At 35.5% G+C, this 20651-nt stretch overlaps 1 protein-coding gene across 3 annotated transcripts in view; it reads right to left on the bottom strand.

Annotated features, from left to right (window-relative positions):
* lpgat1 (lysophosphatidylglycerol acyltransferase 1) overlaps positions 1–20439 on the bottom strand; it is a 35507-nt gene extending 15068 nt beyond the window's left edge. The window contains exons 1-6 of one of the 3 annotated variants that reach the window (XM_051138847.1): positions 19944–20439; positions 18499–18751; positions 6623–6741; positions 6382–6477; positions 5963–6239; positions 136–262 (exon numbers count right to left, since the gene is read on the bottom strand). In XM_051138847.1, the coding sequence (XP_050994804.1) occupies positions 136–262; positions 5963–6239; positions 6382–6477; positions 6623–6741; positions 18499–18736 (857 nt within the window). In that variant the 5' untranslated portion in view covers positions 18737–18751; positions 19944–20439. The other 2 variants (XM_051138848.1, XM_051138849.1) reach the window with 2 other exon arrangements.
* Positions 20440–20651: the final 212 nt, after the last annotated feature.

Genomic DNA, 20651 nt, shown 5'->3' with positions numbered 1-20651 from the left:
TTAAATTTATCTTCATTAATATTTATATTGACTAAAATGAACATTTTTATCATGGTAACTTTTTAGCGCAACTATATTGCCCAAGTTAGATTTGAGACATAAACAGATACAACACTATTACAGAAAAGTTCTTACCTGTAGTGTACATGTGTGACTGTTGGATCTCTGTAACCAAAAATCCATGTCTGAATGTCCATGGGTCTTGCATTAGGGTAGGCTACAGTCACGTCTATTACCCACTGTAGCCCTTTTGCTTTGTTACCTGAAGGTGGGCAGACACAGAGACTTGAGTCAGAGAAAGAGCTGTACGAATGTTAACTTTAAGGCCAATTCACATCAACAATGCAATGAAAAAGCTCTAGTCATACTATTCACATCCAAACACATACTTGATAGCTATAGCAGAGGGGAGACAGCAGCAAGTTTCATGTAAAAGCTTTCAATAGCAGGTCATATAGGCCTATGTTATGTTTTTCTTTATTTCTTATCTCTCCTTTTGTGTTCCACAGAAGAGAGACAGTCAAACGGGGTTGTTTTCACACACTGCAATGATTTTCATTTAATAATAATAATAATAATACCATAAAATTATTTTTTTTCTATATTTTGACTAACTGAATGCGTAATTTTGATGCAGTCATTAACTATAATTCTCAAAATGAACTGAATGAACCACTGTTAGTCCTTGAGTTTAAGAATTACAAATGCGCAAAACATTTTTTCTATTCATTACAACTATTCATTGTGTTGTCTGATCAACGAGACGGACTTAAGAAAGCTCTGTGTAATTATGGTCCACCAAAGACCGATTAGATGTTTCTAAGGATGCGCTCAAAAACAGCTGTACGGGGAATGACAGAATGGAACAGAACATACGGTTATTTAAAAGTTGAACTATATTTAACTTGACACAATGTCTGTAAAATGGTGTGGGATCTCTAAAATAAAATCTAACCAAAACAACAGCATGAGAAGTTACGCCACTGGCTGTCTACATTAATTAAAGAAATAGTGCAGAAAGAAATTCAAGAACACACATGCCTTCATTAGGATAACTAACAAATAAAAAACATCAAATATCCACCTAGCAAATATATTTTATGTACCAGTGTTGTTACTAGGGATGCGTGATATTGGATATTTGCCGATATCAGACATGGCAATATTTTTCAACTGATTTTGGCCGATAACCGATGCAGATATTGATATGTTTCCTTTTGTTTGGAAACAACACCAAGTCTCTCCTTTGAGGAATTTATAAGCAAATTATTTTTTATTTTGGTCAGTTTTTGACAAAAACTTATTTCTTAGAATTAAATAAACAATAATGAAGCTCTTTTATAATGACAGTACACTGAAGCTTTGAAAACACCTATAAACAATCTATATATCAATCGCTGAATTTTTATTATTATTATTATTTTTTTCAGAAAGATGCAGTGATAACCTTAACATTTTATTTTAAGATTTAACATTTGTAGATGACCTAAAGCAAAAGAGTTTAGAGCTCATATTTATTAATATTACACATTAAGGAATAAATCAGTATATATAAAATTGTTTATTTATATACATTTATAGCACCCCCTACGGAATTTAAACTCTTTACCGAACAGGCTTACTCTATCACACACTCAACGCTTCATTCGGTATACGTTCATTCTCAGATTAAATGCAGTGATCCAAAACTGTGAATCTAATCATCATTCTGGCAAAACTTTGCTTTAAGAATGAGCTCCACTGCTGACATGATCGGAGCACCCGAGCACACCCTAAGTTTACATCAAGATATACTGACAATTTTTTATATCGGCCGATGCCTTTATTTAAATTTAAAGCCATTATCGGTTAGATATCGGTCCAATAATATTGTGCATCCCAAAGTGTTACTGTTAACAAAATGGAAATAAGCTAAAATAAATTTGCAGTGAAACTGACATAAAACTGAAATAAAAAGTCCTAAAAAGTCCTAAAACACACAAAATAGAGCTAAATATAAATATAAAAAATAAAGATAAAACTATATTTAATAAACGCTGACAATATAAAAAGCAATATCAAAAACATATACAACAGTATATAAATGGAACAAAAATAAAACTATTTATGTAAATGCTTTAAATTACTAAAACAACCATAGTCCTCATAAAAACAGAGGCATTTATATTGTTTATATAACATATGATGGGAATACTGCTTACTCCAAAGCCTCTTTCACACAGTAATACCAGTAAAAATACCAGAACAACAGGTAAATGAAAAAATGCGCTGTTCACATGGGCAATGACGTTCTGTCTATTTACCAGTAAAGCGCCATTCACACATCAGCTTCAAAATACTGGTAAATTGTGTGACATCATTAACCTGGAAATGACCTATGGCTGCACCGTTTGTAAACATGGAGGGGTAAATGTGGTCAGTGTTTTTGTTGATGTTTTCATTTTTGTGTCAAACATTCTCATTCATGCAGCTACTTTTGGCTCAAAGACATCCTATTAGCTGACTTCAAACCGAACTACACAGCACCGATTAAATGCGTCATCTGCGTCACACCATTTCCTAACTACATGCAAAGCCGTGACGCACAATAAAAGGTGAAAAATCTTTTCCATGTTAATCGGAGACGTTGCGACTGGAACAGCAACATACAAACCAATGACAGTGATAATCTCAGGTACAGATTATGTGCTTTATATAAAGTTGAATGTGTCTAACATGAGTTTGAATAGCATTTTGTGTGACCTTTATAGCCAAACTGAAAGCAACAACAGAAAGTTTACCTCAGATCTTGAAAATAAATGAAAGCAAAGGTTACATTAAAGTGTATTCCATAAAGACAGTATCAGTCACTCAGTATGTACATTTAATAATGTTAAAAAGGTTTAATATTTATGAATTAGATCATAAACTTGCCCATTCTTTGGGAGTGTGATAACGGTCACGTCGCAATGTCACGTCGCAATGTCACGTTGTGTGTGGTGTGGACACCCAAATTGCTTGTTGCTGGAATCTTGTTGCGTCGTGTGTAGTTAGGACACGGTGTCAGAATGTTATGTGCTCATACCGATAATCTTGTTCTGCGTTCACAGAGAACAAATTACTGGTAAACCGCCAGAACAAATTTACCAGTATTTTTTGAAAAGGTTCTTTTACCAGTAAAGACTGTAAGTGTGAAAAGGGCTAAAGTGATTTAAAGTCTTACAGTGACTTAAAATGTGATGAGGGTGGGAAATGTATTGTCCAAGCAGTGTGATCGCTTTTAGATAAAAAGAGCAATTTAGAGATGCAACTCCTAGAGAGAGCAGCCATATAACAATATAGCTGAACAAACAAACAAAACAAAAACTAGTCCACCTTAAACAAGCAGTGACTACGCCACTTTAATCTCCTTAAGGATCTATTTGTACATTGGTTCACTTAACATATCTTCATACTGTACATGCAAATCTCCAAGAGGAATGAAGATGAATTTTAAAAATGTGCGTTGTGTGTGGGCATGTCCTCTGATGTGTTCTGAGAGACTGTGATGGTTGTCTACACATATTTACTGAGAGACAATACTAGCAGCTTATTATCTTGTTTAACCAGCCTTAGAGTTTCTTTGTTTTGAAACCATGCCTGTCAGAACACAACAGCTCCATTAGTTAACCCAATAACAGCAAGTCCACCATTAAGCAGAGCAAATATATGCTCTGCATAAGTCGTGCGAGGAGACAAAATGGAAGATCCATCCAGCAAGGAAGTTCAAGTGTGTTCTAGGTGTGGTGGGAAAATATTGACACAGTATAGTTCTACAATACACTACAGTCAAAACTCAGTCAATGCACTGAAGTATCAGCATTTGAAGCTATTCTTATTATCTTTTTAAATGAATGGATTAATTATCCAAACATAAAAAAGTCTGTTATTTACTGACCCTCATGTCAATCCAAATCTGTATGTATTTGTTTCTTCAGTAGGGAATATTACTGACTATTAACCAGTTGCTTATTAGCACGCAGATTACTAGGATATTTGCTACTTAACTGTACTCGTAAAGCATGTTTTAATGCCTTATTTTGCACAACCATATTCTACATCACTTAAAGGAGTCATCGGATGCCCATTTTCCACAAGTTGATATGATTCTTTAGGGTCTTAATGAAAAGTCTATAATATACTTTGGTTCAAAATTCTCAATGGTAGTGTAAAACAACGTCCCTTTTACCTTGCCAAAATCAGCTCTGCAAAAATCATTATGTTCTGGTCGAGGTTGCTTTAAATGTTAATGAGCTCTGCTCGCCCCGCCCCTCTCTTCTCTCTGTGGAGTGACGAGCCTGTTTACTTTAGCTGCATTTAGCCACTAAACTTGCTAACTAGCATATTATTAGGAAAGGTAATCGCAAAGATTCATTAAAAAAACCCTTATACTCACTTCTGCTGTAAGTGAAGCTGGATCATGAATGATTTGCGCGAACATAGACGGATATATGTCAATCGGGTGGCGCGTTCCCTTCACAAACAAACGTAACCCACTGCATCTTTAGCGGCTCAGATGTCCTCTCAAATCGCTAAATCTGAAACATTTTTGTCTTCACCTGCACCGAAGTTGACACAATGGCAGTCAGACTGTTCTCAGCTCATTTAGCGCAGGTCTAAGGTAATACGGTCATGTCAATCGACTATCATGGGAGCGACCTTGGTTGGTGTGATATCACACCATGAAGATGCTGAGAATGGCCTGATTTGAAAAAGGGGATATTACTTATAAAGATAAAAAAAAATATCACTGGGTGGATTTTTATTATTATAGGGTGGTTGTGTACACACACTACCAACACACATTTATGTTCAAACAACATGTAAAAGTGAATTTTGCATCCGATGACCCCTTTAACCCTACCCCACACCTAAATATAACTACTACTACAACTACTACTGCAACTACCTTACTTACTATTAATAAGCAGATAATTAAGAGTTTATTAACTCTTAGTTAATAGAGAACATGTGTTCCACAATCTAAAGTGTGCCAGTTTCTTGAAAAAAAATGTTTGTGTGCATTTTATCAATACAATAAAAGTCATTGAGTCCACTGTTGTTTACTTATATGTTTATCAGCCCGATCAAATGAAAGAAAACAAATCACCACAACATATTTCTCCTTTTTATTGTTTGGATGCTGAACCATCCATTTAGCTTTCTAGACGTTATGACAATGACATATACTTGTACTGAAAATGAATAATGCAAATAGCAGTGGTGCAGAAAACTGTGTGCAAATATTTCATATTGTTTTGTTTGATGTTTTGCAAACAGGCCTTTACAACTTCATTTACATAAAGAAACTTGAAAAGAAAAAAAATACATTTTTGGATAATTGATAAATTGACTGTTTTATTTATTCATCTATTGATTCTTTTTTAACCTTTAGTTAACTTACCAATAAATAATAACAGTAACTTCTGCTATTAAACTTTCAATGTTTTATTCAAACATTTTATCATTTAAAAAAAAAAAAGAAAGAAAGAAAGAAATCCACCATAAAGTGGCATGAAAGTCATTAATAATACAAACGTCTCTTATGGTTTGGACTGATTGTGAGAATCTTAAAATGCTTTTGTTCATTCAGCATGATTAAACAACACGGCAGACAACTAGCTGCCCAGTGTGTTCTGTTAATACATTGCGGGCTGTGAGGGTTGCCAAGAGTTTGGTTATAGAATGTGGTTTTCATGCTTCTAAAAAAAACAAAATGCTGTAAAAATACAGCTGTATTAAGCAACATTGCCATACTGGCCATCAGCATCTGCTCTAGGGAGTATTGTTTTGCGTGAAACATGTCAAAGAATAGGTGATGAATGTGAACAGTGCAACACATCAACACATTTTCGTATACAGAACATAATTCAGACAAAGAACCATGGGAAATACGAAAGACCAGTATCTGTTTTAACATTAAGAAGTTGATTTTGTTCCTTACTTTGACCTGGGGGACTTCCGTCTGTTCCCAGGATGCCGTTTTCCTGCTGGGGTCCTAAGGTCTTCAGGATAATCTGTGTGGCGCCCAGCCGTGGCAGTGTTACGTGAGTCAAGTAAGGCAAGTCATTCTTTTTGGCAAAAGATTGACTTGTCTCTCGCCTCTTTCTTAGGAAGCCACCCTCAGGAAACAGCACAATCCACTTCCTGTCTCTGCTGTAGTAATACTTGTCTAGGTGATCCTTCAGGTAAACTAGCTGCTTTTCTCGATGTGCTTTGCCCTGTTGATAATGACAGATCTCGTTGGTGTCGACTAAATTTCATTTAGTTTGTTTGCATAATTAAGTTGGAATATCAACTCACTATCCTTGTCACATTACGTTAAAAATATCTATATTTTCTTTTTAAGTGGACAGGTCTTACCTGTCTGATGAAGAAATCTCCATGAATCAGGGACACAACCCCAAAATTGGTATATTTAAAAACATGGTCCATCAACCACATCATCTTTCGTACAACCTGGATAAGAATATGAGGATTAGTTTTTTGATTGGTTTCTGATTGTGATCTGGAAATATTATCAGTGTGACATTAGCTACGTCTAATGTACAATTCACAACCTTCAGAGCAGTGCTAAATTCAACCCAAGTAGAAGTGTGCTTACCGTGCCCTTGTCCTGCAAGCACATCATTAGGGTGCACACGTCTCCTGTAGCTTGATGGTTGACTATAACCATGGCCTCATCTTCAGACATTGGTCTCACATCATCACCCCATTCTGTCACTAAATAAAAGACAAAACACCCATTACTCAGACTGTCAGAAAACATTGTGTGTTGTTGAAAAAGAACATATGAACACAAAATTCCTACACGTTATTAATACGCATTACATTTACATATATACAACTGTTGCAAAGTTTTTTGTTTTTTTTTTTTATTTCTTGTATCAGAGCGGCTTGCTCACAGTAAATGCTGCTACACAAACTGTTATCATGTACATGTGTGGAGCATCTCAAACTCCATCTCTGCATATTGCTGTAAGTTTGGGTTTATTATAACGTTCATCTGGGAATGCAATGTGTGCATTTCATCAGATTTGTAAGGTAAATCATTTACAAACCTACGCAAACACAGGAGAATACATCTCAATACGCTAACTGTTCATCATGATTTCAGGATAAAAGCTCAAACCTTCACTTTTGAGTTCATACATTTTGATGTCCACATATTAATTAAATTACAGTGGCTACAGCATTTCTGTCGTAAAGAAATTGCCAAATTAAAGATTAATTGGAAATTTAAATTAAACGATGTTTGGTCAATATTAGATCACACAGTAGTGTGTAAAAACAATCGTCAGGCCTTTGACGCCCTCTGCAGTCATTTGTTTGACAGTTGCTTACTATTTTGGTGGAAACATGATGCACTTTCGTCATTATTTTTTTAATGAATAGAAAGTTCATCAGAACAACATTTTTTTAACAATGTAAAAGCCTTTTTCTATCAATATAAAACATCCATGCTGAAAGATTATAAATGTAAAAAAAAAAAAAAAAAAAAAAAAAAAAAAATATATATATATATAATAATAATAATAATAATAATAATCCCCACAACATTATACCACTGTGTAACAACAGATTACTTAAATTACAAATAAAAATATAACATACAGAGTAATTTTGTGTTTATGTCTGTGTATATCCCAATTGTCATTAAGTTGTATTGCTTGTATTAGGGTTATATATCAGTCATTTGTTTTAATTCTTTGTTCTTATTGTACTGTATTAACATTTCAGATTCTTAGATCAATATTTGTATTTATTTACTGGTGCATTTACATAATGTCCTATCAGTCAGCAAAGAAAAAGGTCAACTTAATGAGCACTAACTCTGAGGCCGATGTTTTCCAGTGTAGTCAGAACCTTTTCTACAAGTCACAAGAGATTGAAACTGACCCCAAAGATATTCCCTCTCACAGACACACAATCGCAATTCGATTATATCATCATGTACTAAACTGTGATTTATGTACAGCCATGTGTATCGAGTATCATATATCATGAGGTAGTGGCTGAAACTCATTCCTAATGCATCTATCGCTAATATCGGTCACCCTACTCTCAAGATATCTCATTGGCCTTTAAAAAAAGAAAATGTCCTAAAACACAACACTACAAGCAAGATATACAAGTACTAAAAGACACAAAAGGCACTTTGTTACTGCATTACATGGTGTAAATCTTCCCTCCACAACCGTTGTACTTTGCCCTTGACAGCGTGTTCAAACAACCCTGCGAAGAGCAAGAAACTCAATGGAGCTCTATGAGAGGTCATGCTGAGTCATGGCACGGCTGACAGCCTCTGCTGTTACCAGCAAGTCAAAGATCACAAACAAAACAACTATTACAGCACCTCCACCGTATCAGGCTCAGGGGTTGAGGGCACCTGACATGACAAGTTACGGGGCACCCATGTTTGCCAAAAGAAACCACCAGATCTTCTATCAACAAAGAGTATTTACTTACAGACTTCAGGACAACAAGAGGGGTTGGTACAATTTCAGACTGGGGCATTCTAGATCACAAAAACCTTGGTGAACTGCTCCAAGAACGGTCACGGAGTCCTTCTGCGAGGAAATCGATTAAAGGGATAGTTTACCTAAAAATGAAATTGTATTTCCCCATTATTTACTCACCCTAGGGCTGGTGATATGGCCAAACAACTATCATGATCATTTTTTTTCATATCAGTCGATATAGATAATTATCACGATAAAAGTTTTTTTTTTTTTTTTTTTTTTTTTTTTTTTTTTCAAGTTTAAAGGCAGACTTCTGCTACAATGTGAAAGTTGTCAAAAACCAGGTTAGATGTGGCTTTAAAATATGGTCAGAACATGACTAACTTCATATTTGTTTGAATTCTTCACACTTTTTCCAGTCATTTTTCCTTAAAATAATCCTAACTGAAAAAAACACTTTTTTAGTTTTGCATGTGTAATGTTTATCATGATTTAAAATGTATGCTTGCTTCTATGGGAGACCAATGCTTAATTTAAAAAAAAAAAAAAAGAAAGAAAAAAAACTGGGTCAGAATAAATATAACCATATAAAACTGAGGTTGCTACAATTTTGACAGATGTTACTTATTGACAATGAACAAAAAATTTCCTCTGCATCTTCAAGCTACTATCAAAAAAGTGATATTATTATTATTATTATTATTATTATTATTATTTATCAGACAACCCAAAACCTGTTTCTTGATTTGAAACAATATAACTCATTAGAACATGCAGAAATTAATTTTTCTATTTTTCTATTTATTTTGTATTATATTTATTAGATATTATTTTTAAGAAAAAAAAAAAATGGTCTGGTTTCTACAACTTTTTCTTTGGAGCAAAAATCTGACTTTAAACTTAAAAGAAATAGAGATTTGACATTTATCGTGATAATTATCGATATCGACTGATATGAAAAAAATTATTGTGATATTTGTTTTGCCCATAGCGCCCAGTCCTACTTTCAGAAGGATGATTTTCTATATTTTGATCTCTACCGTACATATCAGAGTTTATATCTAGACTATTAACTTTTATCCCAGTACTTCTGTGATTTTTTGAATGTTTGTAACACAGAAATAAAGAACTGTGTGGTTGAAAAGTCTGTGAAACTGTTTTATTCATATACATGACAGTGGCTCTATTTAGGTCAGCGGCAGCATGAACACAGATTTGAATGTTCAAATCACACTGGTCGTATGTTGCACGGAAGAAAGGTTGAGGAATCAAACAGATGAATCATTGTACTTTAGGAATAGAAAAATGGTGTTTATCGCAAACTCTCTCTCTCTCTCTCTCTATATATATATCTATATATATATATCTATATCTCTCTCTCTCTCTCTCTCTCTATATATATATATATATATATATATATATATATATATATATATATACACACACACATACATACATACACACGCGCACACACACACATACACTACCGTTCAAAAGTTTGGGGTCAGTAAGACTTGTAATAGTCTTTAAAGTCTCTTATGCTCATCAAGGCTGCATTTATTTGATTAAAAATATAGAAAAAAAAAAAAAAAAAAAAAAAAAAACAGTAATATTGCAAAATGTTTTTACAATATAAAATAATGTTTTTTATTTTAACATACTTTAAAATAGAATTTATTCCTGTGATGAAAAGCTGAATTTTTATCAGCTGTTACTCCAGTCTTAAGTGTCACATGATCCTTCAGAAATCATTCTAATATGCGGATTTATTATTAGAATGATCACTGTTGGATAATATCAACAGTTGTGCTGCCAAATATTTTTTGGAACCTGTGATTTTTTTTTTCTCAGGATTCATTCATGAATAACAAGTTTAAAAAGTACAGTGTTTATTCAAAATATAAATATTTTATAACAATGTAAATTATTTATTATTAACTATTAATAAACTTTTAATTATTAACTTAATACATCCTTGGTGAATAAAAGTATTAATTTCTTAAAAAAAAAAAAAAAGAAACAATAAAAATGTACTGACCCCAAACTTTTGAACGGTAGTGTATACATATATATACACATATATACACACACATACATACACATACATACATACATACATACATATATTATATATATATATTTATATAAAAAGCAACGTAACAACTCAGGCAGAAGTCACTTTCAAACAGGAAGCTTTCTGTTAATCAACATGGTAAATCCACGTGACCATCTTGAACCATCCAGTAATACTGGTGTGGGGTAATGTTTTGTCCACACACAGAATTCCAGATTGTGTGGGTTCCTATTAAAATGACCGAATTTCAACAGCGCAAAAAAAAAACAAAAAAAAACAAAACAAAAAAAAGATTAAACAATAATTTGACCAGCCAAGGGCGTTTTACACATGATGGAACACTAAAAATAATTATTAACAGATTTATGCAACTCTTAATTTTATAATAAGTATGATAATACATGAAATTGGTAATTTATGCAGAATTTACATAAGAACACGTTTTACATATTTACTATACAAAATTAATATTCGCAATTACAATATTTGCACAGTTCAAACAAATGGTTTTGAAGATGCAGTTAAAAAGCCTTTTTAAATAAATTAGATCAAGCTTGAGGGGGGAAAATACAATACAATACAATACAAATACAATAAAAAAAATAGCCTCTAATCACTACTGGCGGATGAATGCTTGACCATTATGACCCACAAACTTAAAATAATGTGACTCTTTAGGTAAGCATCAATGTCACAAGATTGCTTATATCACTGTTTTACAATGCCTTCACAAATCAACCAATCAGAAAGCTGTTTTTGTATCCATTTGACAATACTGTCTGGCATTTATTAACACTCACAACTTCCAAGTCAACAACATTTACACCACCAAGCTGCTGCTCCTGCTGCTACTTCATGACAAGCTCAGCAATATGTCATTCAGGAGCAAAACTTGGCCCTTAGATCAAGCCAATGAGCTACATCAGGTCTCTCATAATCTCATTTGCAACCACTGAGTACAAAACTCAGATGAACAAAGACAGAGCAAAGACACGGCTGTGCAGATATTCAACAGAACTGCTTGAAACAAATGGGGTGAAATGTGATGATCCCAGCTTGGTGTAATTCTCTCATATCAGCAAAACAACTTTTATGCAAATCTGCATTTCAGAGAACAATATATATATCCCTATATATATATATATATATATATATATATATATATATATATATATATATATATATATATATTTATATTTATATTTATATTTATATAAATAAATATCCCTCTCAGTGTTTTGCATGTAATACAGGATCATGGTCATGGAGACCTTGTGGGGAAAACTCATGCAAACACAATGCAAAGCAGCCTTTTCTTCCTTGTTAACTATGAAATTAACAATAGTGTAAGAAAAGTCTGTACGATACGATATAAAACTGGATAATAATTAAAATGCAGACAAGTGTCACATTTATGTCAGTTCAGTTTTGGTTTCTCCCATTGTCTCCCCCTGTTGTTCTATTGACTTTGGTTTCTCCCTGATTATTGTCAACACCTGTGATTGTCATTAGTCTCACCCTTCATAAGTCTGTTTGTATTCTGAGTTCTCTGCCGGTCCTTGATGTTGTTTTGCAGTGTGTGGATGTATCGCTGTGTTCCTGCCTGATTCGTATGAAGATTTATATTAAAGTGTTTGTTTGTATCGTATCTCGTTTCCCGTCTCGTCCGTCCAGCACGACACGTAACAACAAGAGAGAGAAGTTCAGTCGTATATTGTGACCACCCAACTATTGTGTGTCGTCATGCCCATCTATTTAAGCAATGCACTCTTATCTTGACCATGTGACCTGTGCTGCTATTTGCAGATGTCATTCCCAATCACAAAATGTCAATCACTGTAGTGGTTACTCTGACTTTTATTTGGCTTGCTAAACTTTTACTTTCTAGTTTAACTTCTGTACCCAGCTGTATTAGCCAGTGGTTCATGCTCTCAATTCCAACTGGTAGATGCGAATCGTGCCACTGCTCATTTACATAAAACTGCTCCACTCTGGCATATCACCAAGGGTCACTGTCACTCACGTCACTATAAACTCTCAATGACAATAAATGACTTCAGGTTTTTGTCACTGCTAATCATTATATGAAGCCACTTCAAGGAATAGTTCACTCAACAAATGCCATATTCTGTCATTATTTACTCAACACAGACACATTTTTCCATTGTTCTTCTAGGCAAGCATACATTAGATGGACATGTTTGACCACTGCACTCAAGTCTTTAACAGCACTCAAGTTAATAGAAGATCTTTAGTAGTTTTCTCATTTCGTTGGCCGTTGTATTTTTCTGTTCTGTGTGAATGGCTTCTAAAGCTAAAGCAATTTTTTTAACGCACAGAAAATCATTTGTTGGTAAATCATAAAAGTCTAAAATAAACTAGGAAAAAAAAAAAGAAAAGAAATTCTATACACTACTCAAGCTTGCATCATAATGAAATTTTATTAGCAACATTTTCAGTCAATCGACCTAATGGAAAGCCTGAGGAAGGTTGATTGATCGAAATGTTGGTAATACAATTTCATAATGATTTATAGTAGTTCACTTCCAGAACAAAAAAAAAAAAAAAAAAAAAAAAAAAAAAAAAAGTACATATGATTTACTCACCCCCTTGTCACCAAAGATGTTCATGTCTTTCTTTCTTCAGTCGATAAGAAATTATGTTTCTTGAGGAAAACATTTCAGGAATTCTCTCCATATAGTGGCGCCCCCAAGTTTGAACTTCCAAAAATGGGTTTAAATGCAGCTTCAAAGGGCTCTAAATGATCCCAGCCTAGGAAGAAGGGTCTTGTCTAGCGAAACGATCTGTCATTTCGAAACAAATTGACAATTTATATACTTATAACCTCTTTTCCCTTCTTACTCGGCTGGAATCGTTTATAGCCATTTGAAGCTGCATTTAAACTGTATTTTGGACGTTCAAACTTGGGGGCACCACTGAAGTCCACTACAAGGAGAACATTCCTGAATTTTTTTCCTCAAGAAACAAATTCTTTACGACTGAGGAAAGAGAGACATAAACATCCTGGATGCCAAAGGGGCGAGTAAATTATCTGTAAATTTTTGTTCTGGAAGTGAACTTCTCCTTTACGAAAAGTGGTGTGTGGAATATCTAGATCTTCTCTTTTTAGCGAAACACAAAAGGAGAACTAGTTTACTGACTTACCAAGTCATTGCATAATGAATAATTATTTCAAGCCAGTTCTTCCTTTGAACCACTTAACTGGGTTCAGGATTTCAACTGAACCAGCTGTACTCATTAACTCGTATCACATTTCGAGATAACAACTGACTTGAGAGAGATTTTTAGTAAATAATTACTTACATTTTTATCAGTTCCTCATATAAAGCTATGAAGACTTGGAACAGTGCAAGCAGTATGGACTACTAGTATTATACTCTGAATGGTGCTGATACTTTGAATGTTCATTTCTCAACAGTTGAGAACTGATCTGCTCTTTGTACTCTTTTTAAAAGGAAGCAGTGGAGCAGGTACACGACACAGATTTGACCTCCGCCACACACAAATTTATCTCCACCTGAATCATCAGGTCAGCCTCTTATCAGTGTGGTGAGGCATCTTGTGCAAAATTCTAACCGGGTGAGATATTACGTCAAACGACTTTGACTTTGACTGACAACTGTGACCTTGGACTACAAAACCTGTCTTAAGTCCCATGGGTATATTTGCAGCAATAGCCAATAATACATTGTTTGGGTCAAAATGATCAATTTTTCATTTATGCTAAAATCATTAGGATATGAAAGGAGAAGTCCACTTCCAAAACAAAGATTCACATATAATGTACTCACCCTCTTGTCATCCAAGATATTCATGTCTTTCTTTTTTCAGTTGTAAAGAAATTATGTTTTTTGAGGAAAACATTTCAGCATTGTTCTTTATATATTGGACTACTGTGGTGCCCCGATTTTGAACTTCCAAAATGCAGTTTAAATGCTAGATCAAACGATACCAAATGCGGTTGTAGAGGATCCCAGCCAAGAAAGAACGGTCTAATCTAGCGTAGCGTTATTTTCATTAAAATAATACAATTTTTTTTTTTTTTTATGTCAAATGCTTGCCTTGTCTTACTCTGCCTGGATTGTTTTTTTTTTTTGGTTTCTTATAGGTAGGGTATGTCAAAAACTCCCATCTCATGTTCTCTGTCAACTACAAAATCGCCCTATATCGCTGTTTTACCTTTTTTGTTAAGGGTGTTTGATCATCTTTGCATGTTCACTTTGCAAAGACCAGGGCCGGTACTTCTGCAGTCATGTAGGATGATTTTAAAATGATTTTTGAAGTTGAGTAAGAAGATACGATTGGAGTTTTTCGACATACCCTAACTGTCTTGAGTCAGAATACACAGAGTTCAGGGAGAGAAAGGCAAGACGAGCATTTGAGATTAAAAAGTATATAAATTGTATTTTTTTAATGAAAATAACTGATCGTTTCGCTAGATAAGACCCTTCTTCCTCAGCAGGGATCGTTTACAATGCATTTGGGATCATTTGAAGCAACATTTAAACTGCATTTTGGAAGTTCAAAATCAGGGCACCATATCAGTCCATTATATGGAGGAAAAAATGAAATCTTTTACTTAAAAAACAATTTCTTTACAACTGAAGAAAGAAGGACATGAACATCTTGGAAGACAAGGGGGTGAGTACATTATATGTGAATCTTTGTTTTGGAAGTGGATCATGTTCCATTAAAATATATTCCATAACTATATCCAAACTTAATTATTTTGATTAGTAATATGCATTGCATTTTTAAACACAAAATGACCCTCATGACTTGTTTTGTGGACCAGGGTCACAAATACGATAGATTACACCCTTTTTATAAAAACACAACTGAAGACACCGTTCACGTGACTCCCAGCTCAGCCACACATGAGCAGGTATTCAAAAGGAAAAGCGCCATTAATAATTTAACACTCTTGTTGCTTTCCAAACACTGCTCATCCCAATTTGTGAGCATTTAGCTCACAGCTTAGCGTAACACAAAACTGTAGGCAATTCTCACGCTGTTTCTGTGAGAAGACAAATTAAAATAATACAGGTTTTGATATGGTGCGCTCTTGTATTCAAACACAATATTCTACTCCCAGATTCAACTTCTACAAGATTCAACAGTATAGCTACAGCATGCTAAACAAACTCTAAACATGAAAATGAAGAATTAAGGAATTGCATTCACATTTGTCATATTTGGTTCGATTAAAATCAAAATGGTGCAAATGCTCTGATAGTGCGGGTCGTGTGAACGCTGCCATCCAAACCCTGGCACGCACCAAACAAGCGGACCAAGACCGCCTTAAAAGAAGGGTCTCGGTCTGTTTACAAACGGACCAAATACTTAAGTCCGCAACACAGACCAAATAAACGAAGCAAAAACAGGATGTAATGACAACATGCAATGCTATGCGATATAATTTCACGAAAGGAACAAGTGGTGTATCCAAAACAAAATGACCACAGGGGAAATATGGAGCAATGAGGAGGTAAAGTGCCTTTTACAAGCTCTTCATGAGTTTGCAGGTGGTGAAAATAAAATCATACATACATGCAACGAGCATGCAGTCCAGCAGACGGCATTAGATCAGTCTGCGTAGTGCTGCTTTAAGGTCAAACACACATTTTGTTGGGGGTGTTCGGTGCCCGATAGCACACATACATCTGCAAGAGGTCTGTTAAAGATCACTTAATCTGGAAAGCATCTGCTGTGTACAAACATTTGACAGATGTCTTTTTTTTGCCATTTTTCTTGACTGGACAGTAGAGATGAGACAGGAAGTGAGTGGGAGAGAGAGGGAAGTGGGATTGGGAAAGGTCCATGAGGCGGGATTCGATCTTGGGACACCCGAAGCACAACTGCACCATATGTCAGCACACTGCCCACAAGGCTATTGGCGCTGATCTGACAGATGTCTGTAAGATGTCAGTTTTACATACCCTGACAGCATTCTATTTGATGTCCGCATTTACCTCTGCAAGTTTATTTTTTAGAGTGTTTGCTCATCTGCAATACGTCTATAGGACGTTTCCTATCAGATGTCAAATAGACATCTATTAGATGTTTTTATGATTTTAAATGTATGTAAAACTGACATCTTACAGACATCTGTCAGATGTTTGTACACAGCAGATGCTTTCCAGATCAAGTGATCTTTAACAGACATTTTGCAGATGTACGCATGCTATCTGGGTACATTCTAAATCATAAACATCTTAAATACATCTAAATGTCAGATGAGCAAACACTCCAAAAAATATGTCTTGCAGATGTAAACACAGTCAAATAGACATCTCTGAGATGTATGTTTGCTATGGGGGTGAGTTCCATCACAAAACATACGTCATTCAACTTGACCTATCAGGTTGTGAATGTATCACTGTGCCTTTAGGTTCGGTGTGAACGCTAAGCGGACCAGGACCAAACGTATCATTTCCTTTTTGGTCTAGACCAAATGAATCAAACGAACTGAACTACAAGTGTGAATGAACCCTTAAACTTGCTAAAGACAATGAGACAAAAAAAAAAAAAAAAAAAAAAAAAAACTCCAACTGTAAATGTAAAAGGAAAGCTTGTCTAACCAACTTTACTTAAGGAAATCCAACTTTTGATCATCATAAAAACAATGAGCCACTTCAATTAAAGCATGCATAAGACACTAATCTAATTTTTAAAATACTGGTACTCCAATGCAGCATGAAGCCGAGTTCAATTCATGGCTTTACAGAGTACATCAAAGAGACCTGCTTACAGGAAATCTCTAATATATAATATTCCTGATTTCAGCTGCAAAAACACTGTTTAAATGGGTCAGTTTGATTCTTTTCTGTGAGACAGTTCAAAATAGCCAGTTCTATTCAAAACTCTTTTTCATTTGTTGTGCATTATCATTCAATAAAATTAAGTGTCTACCAAAAGAGCAAATGCATTAGTAAATACATCTGTCAGGTATATCATCCTGCCGTAGAAACTGGTCACTATTTATTTTTAGGTTTCACAGCATTTTTTTAAAAAAAAACATTTTACCTTTTAAAATACAAATATTTCTTCTAGTCTCTACATACATATGAGCTCATAAAATCTCCACATATGATAAAATAAATGTAAAATAAATACCGCATGTCAAACTGTGGAACACAGCTAAACGTCATGCCAACTACCTTTATCTGTTATCTTGTAAAAAGTTGACAAATGGTCTGTCTGACAAAAATCTGTCTTCATGATCATCTGACTATCCCAGCCCTTGCACTTCCATCTCATGGTCCAGATAATGAGTCTCAAGCTTTTTCCGTACAGTCAACACCCTGGTTACTCTTATTACCAGCATGCAACAAATGAAATTACCCATGAAAGCAGGCGGCGCAACCCCTTTCCTACATCCAACCTAGCTATGAAATCAAATTGGCTTTACAAGGAAATCTTTCTAATGAAAAAGTCTAATTCAAATCGATACTTGTAACAAACTACACATGAAGCAATAAGGGTAAAACTTCCAGTCTCTGATGAATGATGATGTAGGTTCGTCAAGAGAGATGTGAGGTAAACAAAGACCTCCCATGAGGTTCCCACCCTATAATATTGTCCAAATACACTCTATTAAAGCAAAAAAACACACACTGTGACAGCTTAATCAAACTTGTTTCCCCAAAGAAAATAAAGAAATCAATCCAAACACAGGAAACCCTAGAGTGTGAGGTCAATAAAGATGAAAAACAGTCAATAAATCTGCACTCAGCAGTCAAATTTTGGCGCCACTAGATGATATACTGGAGATATATGGGATGATGTTGACTGAAGTCTAGCACCCTGCATGGCTTACTTGGAAAAAAATGTTGTTTTACACAGTCTAGCAGTTAAATTGAACATTTAGTGCCTTGCACTGGCATTTAGAAAGTCAGAAGAGATAGGAAAAGCTGGTCTTACCTGTGTAACCCGCACACCAGCCCCAAGACGCCACCATGGCCAGTAACCACCTGAACATGACCCCTTCGATGTACCAGAACGTCGAGGCATCTAGAAGTCTTAAAGGCTGCAGGACTATCAGGTAGAGGCAGTAGGATGGGATCGCAACACAGTTATTGACAAACATGAAGGAGAAACGGAGCAGCGACTTCATTAAGATCCAGAACAATTTGCGGGCCGCGTCCAGATGGGGAGCCATACTGTACTGTCCTGCCTGCAAAAAAAGAAAAAAACCCAATTAAATCTCAACACTTTAGCTGATGTGATGTATGTTTAAATCAAGCCAGTAATTACAAGACAAGAACAGACTTGGTGTACAGAGATGCAGCTTACGCTTGTGAACTGATTTACTAACACACATCCAAGTAACCAGAGATATAAGTGTGCCGGTTCATACTGACACCCTTTAAGCCCGTTAGACTTTGGTATTTGTGGTTCAAGCAAAACAAACAAAGAAAAAACTTGGGTTCAAATTAAATAGTATCTTTCCTGATAAGCATGTTGAGGAGGAGCTACTTCAGGTTAACCAAAGAAACCAAAACCCGCTTTATTAAGGAATACCATGCGTAATCCTATATTTGTCTTGGGTTTGTGTATGCTATAAAAATAAACCTGTACAAAACAACAACGGGACTAACGGCGAAGATTACAATTATTCGTAACATGAAAGATATTTCCCATAACAATAAACATGTTTAATAAGATACACAGGACCCGATTCAGTTTAACACACTTCAGATCATTTATATGTGTTTGCACGGCTTTCATTCATTTGTTTTAAAATCACTTCGAGTAATGAATGAAGATTGAATGTTTAAAAAGGTGTTGAACAGAGAGCTAACGCAGCTAGCATGCTACATGCTGTTTTTACTCCCGCTTTATCGGCACTGCCAATTTATTCAAAAACACGTGTATTTCCCTAGCAATTCAAGTGTAGACATGTAAATTAATAAATAAAACATGATGATACATACAATCACTGCTGTTAAATACAGCAGAAAGTGTCTGTGCTTGCGCTGCTGTGTTAGCATGCTAAGCTAATACGAAGCGAACCCGGGTCATAATTTAGTTTAACGGTCACGTCTGATCATTATTATGAGTATTTCTTTTTAAACATTACCTCTTTATTTGAGCAGTTGTTTTAATTAGTTGTGTATTTTCATATTTATATAATCTCTGACTGTCTGTCCTTCATACAAAGTGGCCGGTGTCTGGCTGATTCTCTTATTTAATGAGATTTGAACTAAAGTCCTTGACGGATCTGTTACCCGCCCGAGACGAACCGGATCAGAACAGCGATCCAGATCTAACGTAATAAAGCGTTTCGATGGTTCAAACGACATCAGTGATCTGAAACGATCTCGTATTATTAATCCTCTAATCTTCACGTGAAAGTGTTTTCTCACCGTGCTAACGCGCAGCCCGCTGGTGAAGCTGCAGATGGGTTCGGACGGTTCGGTTCGGTCACATGTAGCGAATGAGGATGATCGGTGAACCCGTGAGCTTTGGATCGTCTGCTCCACGGCTTGACTCGGTTCCGAGAGTCCGTGTCCTGATCGGATGCATGCGCTTCAGTTACACACACGCATGTTGCTGGAGTCACGCAGTCGAACCGACAGGCGGCCGAACCTCTGGATCTGCACTCAAATCCCCGAATCGAACACGGTACACGTTTGAGATCAGACTCGTAAACTCATCTTTCCGCTCCGGATGAGGCGTGTCGGGCATGTACTCTCTGGGCCTTTCCTCTGGGATGATGATGATGATGGTGATGATGATCTTTGGCTCCGTTATATTGGACCTCCTACAGGCCGCGGGAACGCGCAGACTCAGTGAGGGCACGCGCACCGGTACCGGCCCAGCTCTGTTGCTGAAGACCCCAGGAGTCAAACTACATGTGTAACATTAAGAAACAAACTTCCATCTTTGGAAGTCCAGAAAACTAAAGTGTCCACACGATAAAGTCACTGTATAATTAAAGAATGTAAAAAAGAAACAGATTCCTAACCCTATTCTACAAACAAAATTAAACCAAAAATATTTGGCGCTATTCCGCGGTAGCTGTATTTGGAAAAAGTTGGTAAACTATGACCCCCAGTGGGCAATTCAAAAAC

The sequence above is a fragment of the Labeo rohita genome, chromosome 20 (genome assembly GCF_022985175.1).
Source record: "Labeo rohita strain BAU-BD-2019 chromosome 20, IGBB_LRoh.1.0, whole genome shotgun sequence".
Lineage (NCBI taxonomy): Eukaryota > Metazoa > Chordata > Actinopteri > Cypriniformes > Cyprinidae > Labeo > Labeo rohita.
The sequence above is the reverse complement of the archived record's forward strand: the minus strand, read 5'-3'. Positions and strand labels throughout refer to the sequence as shown.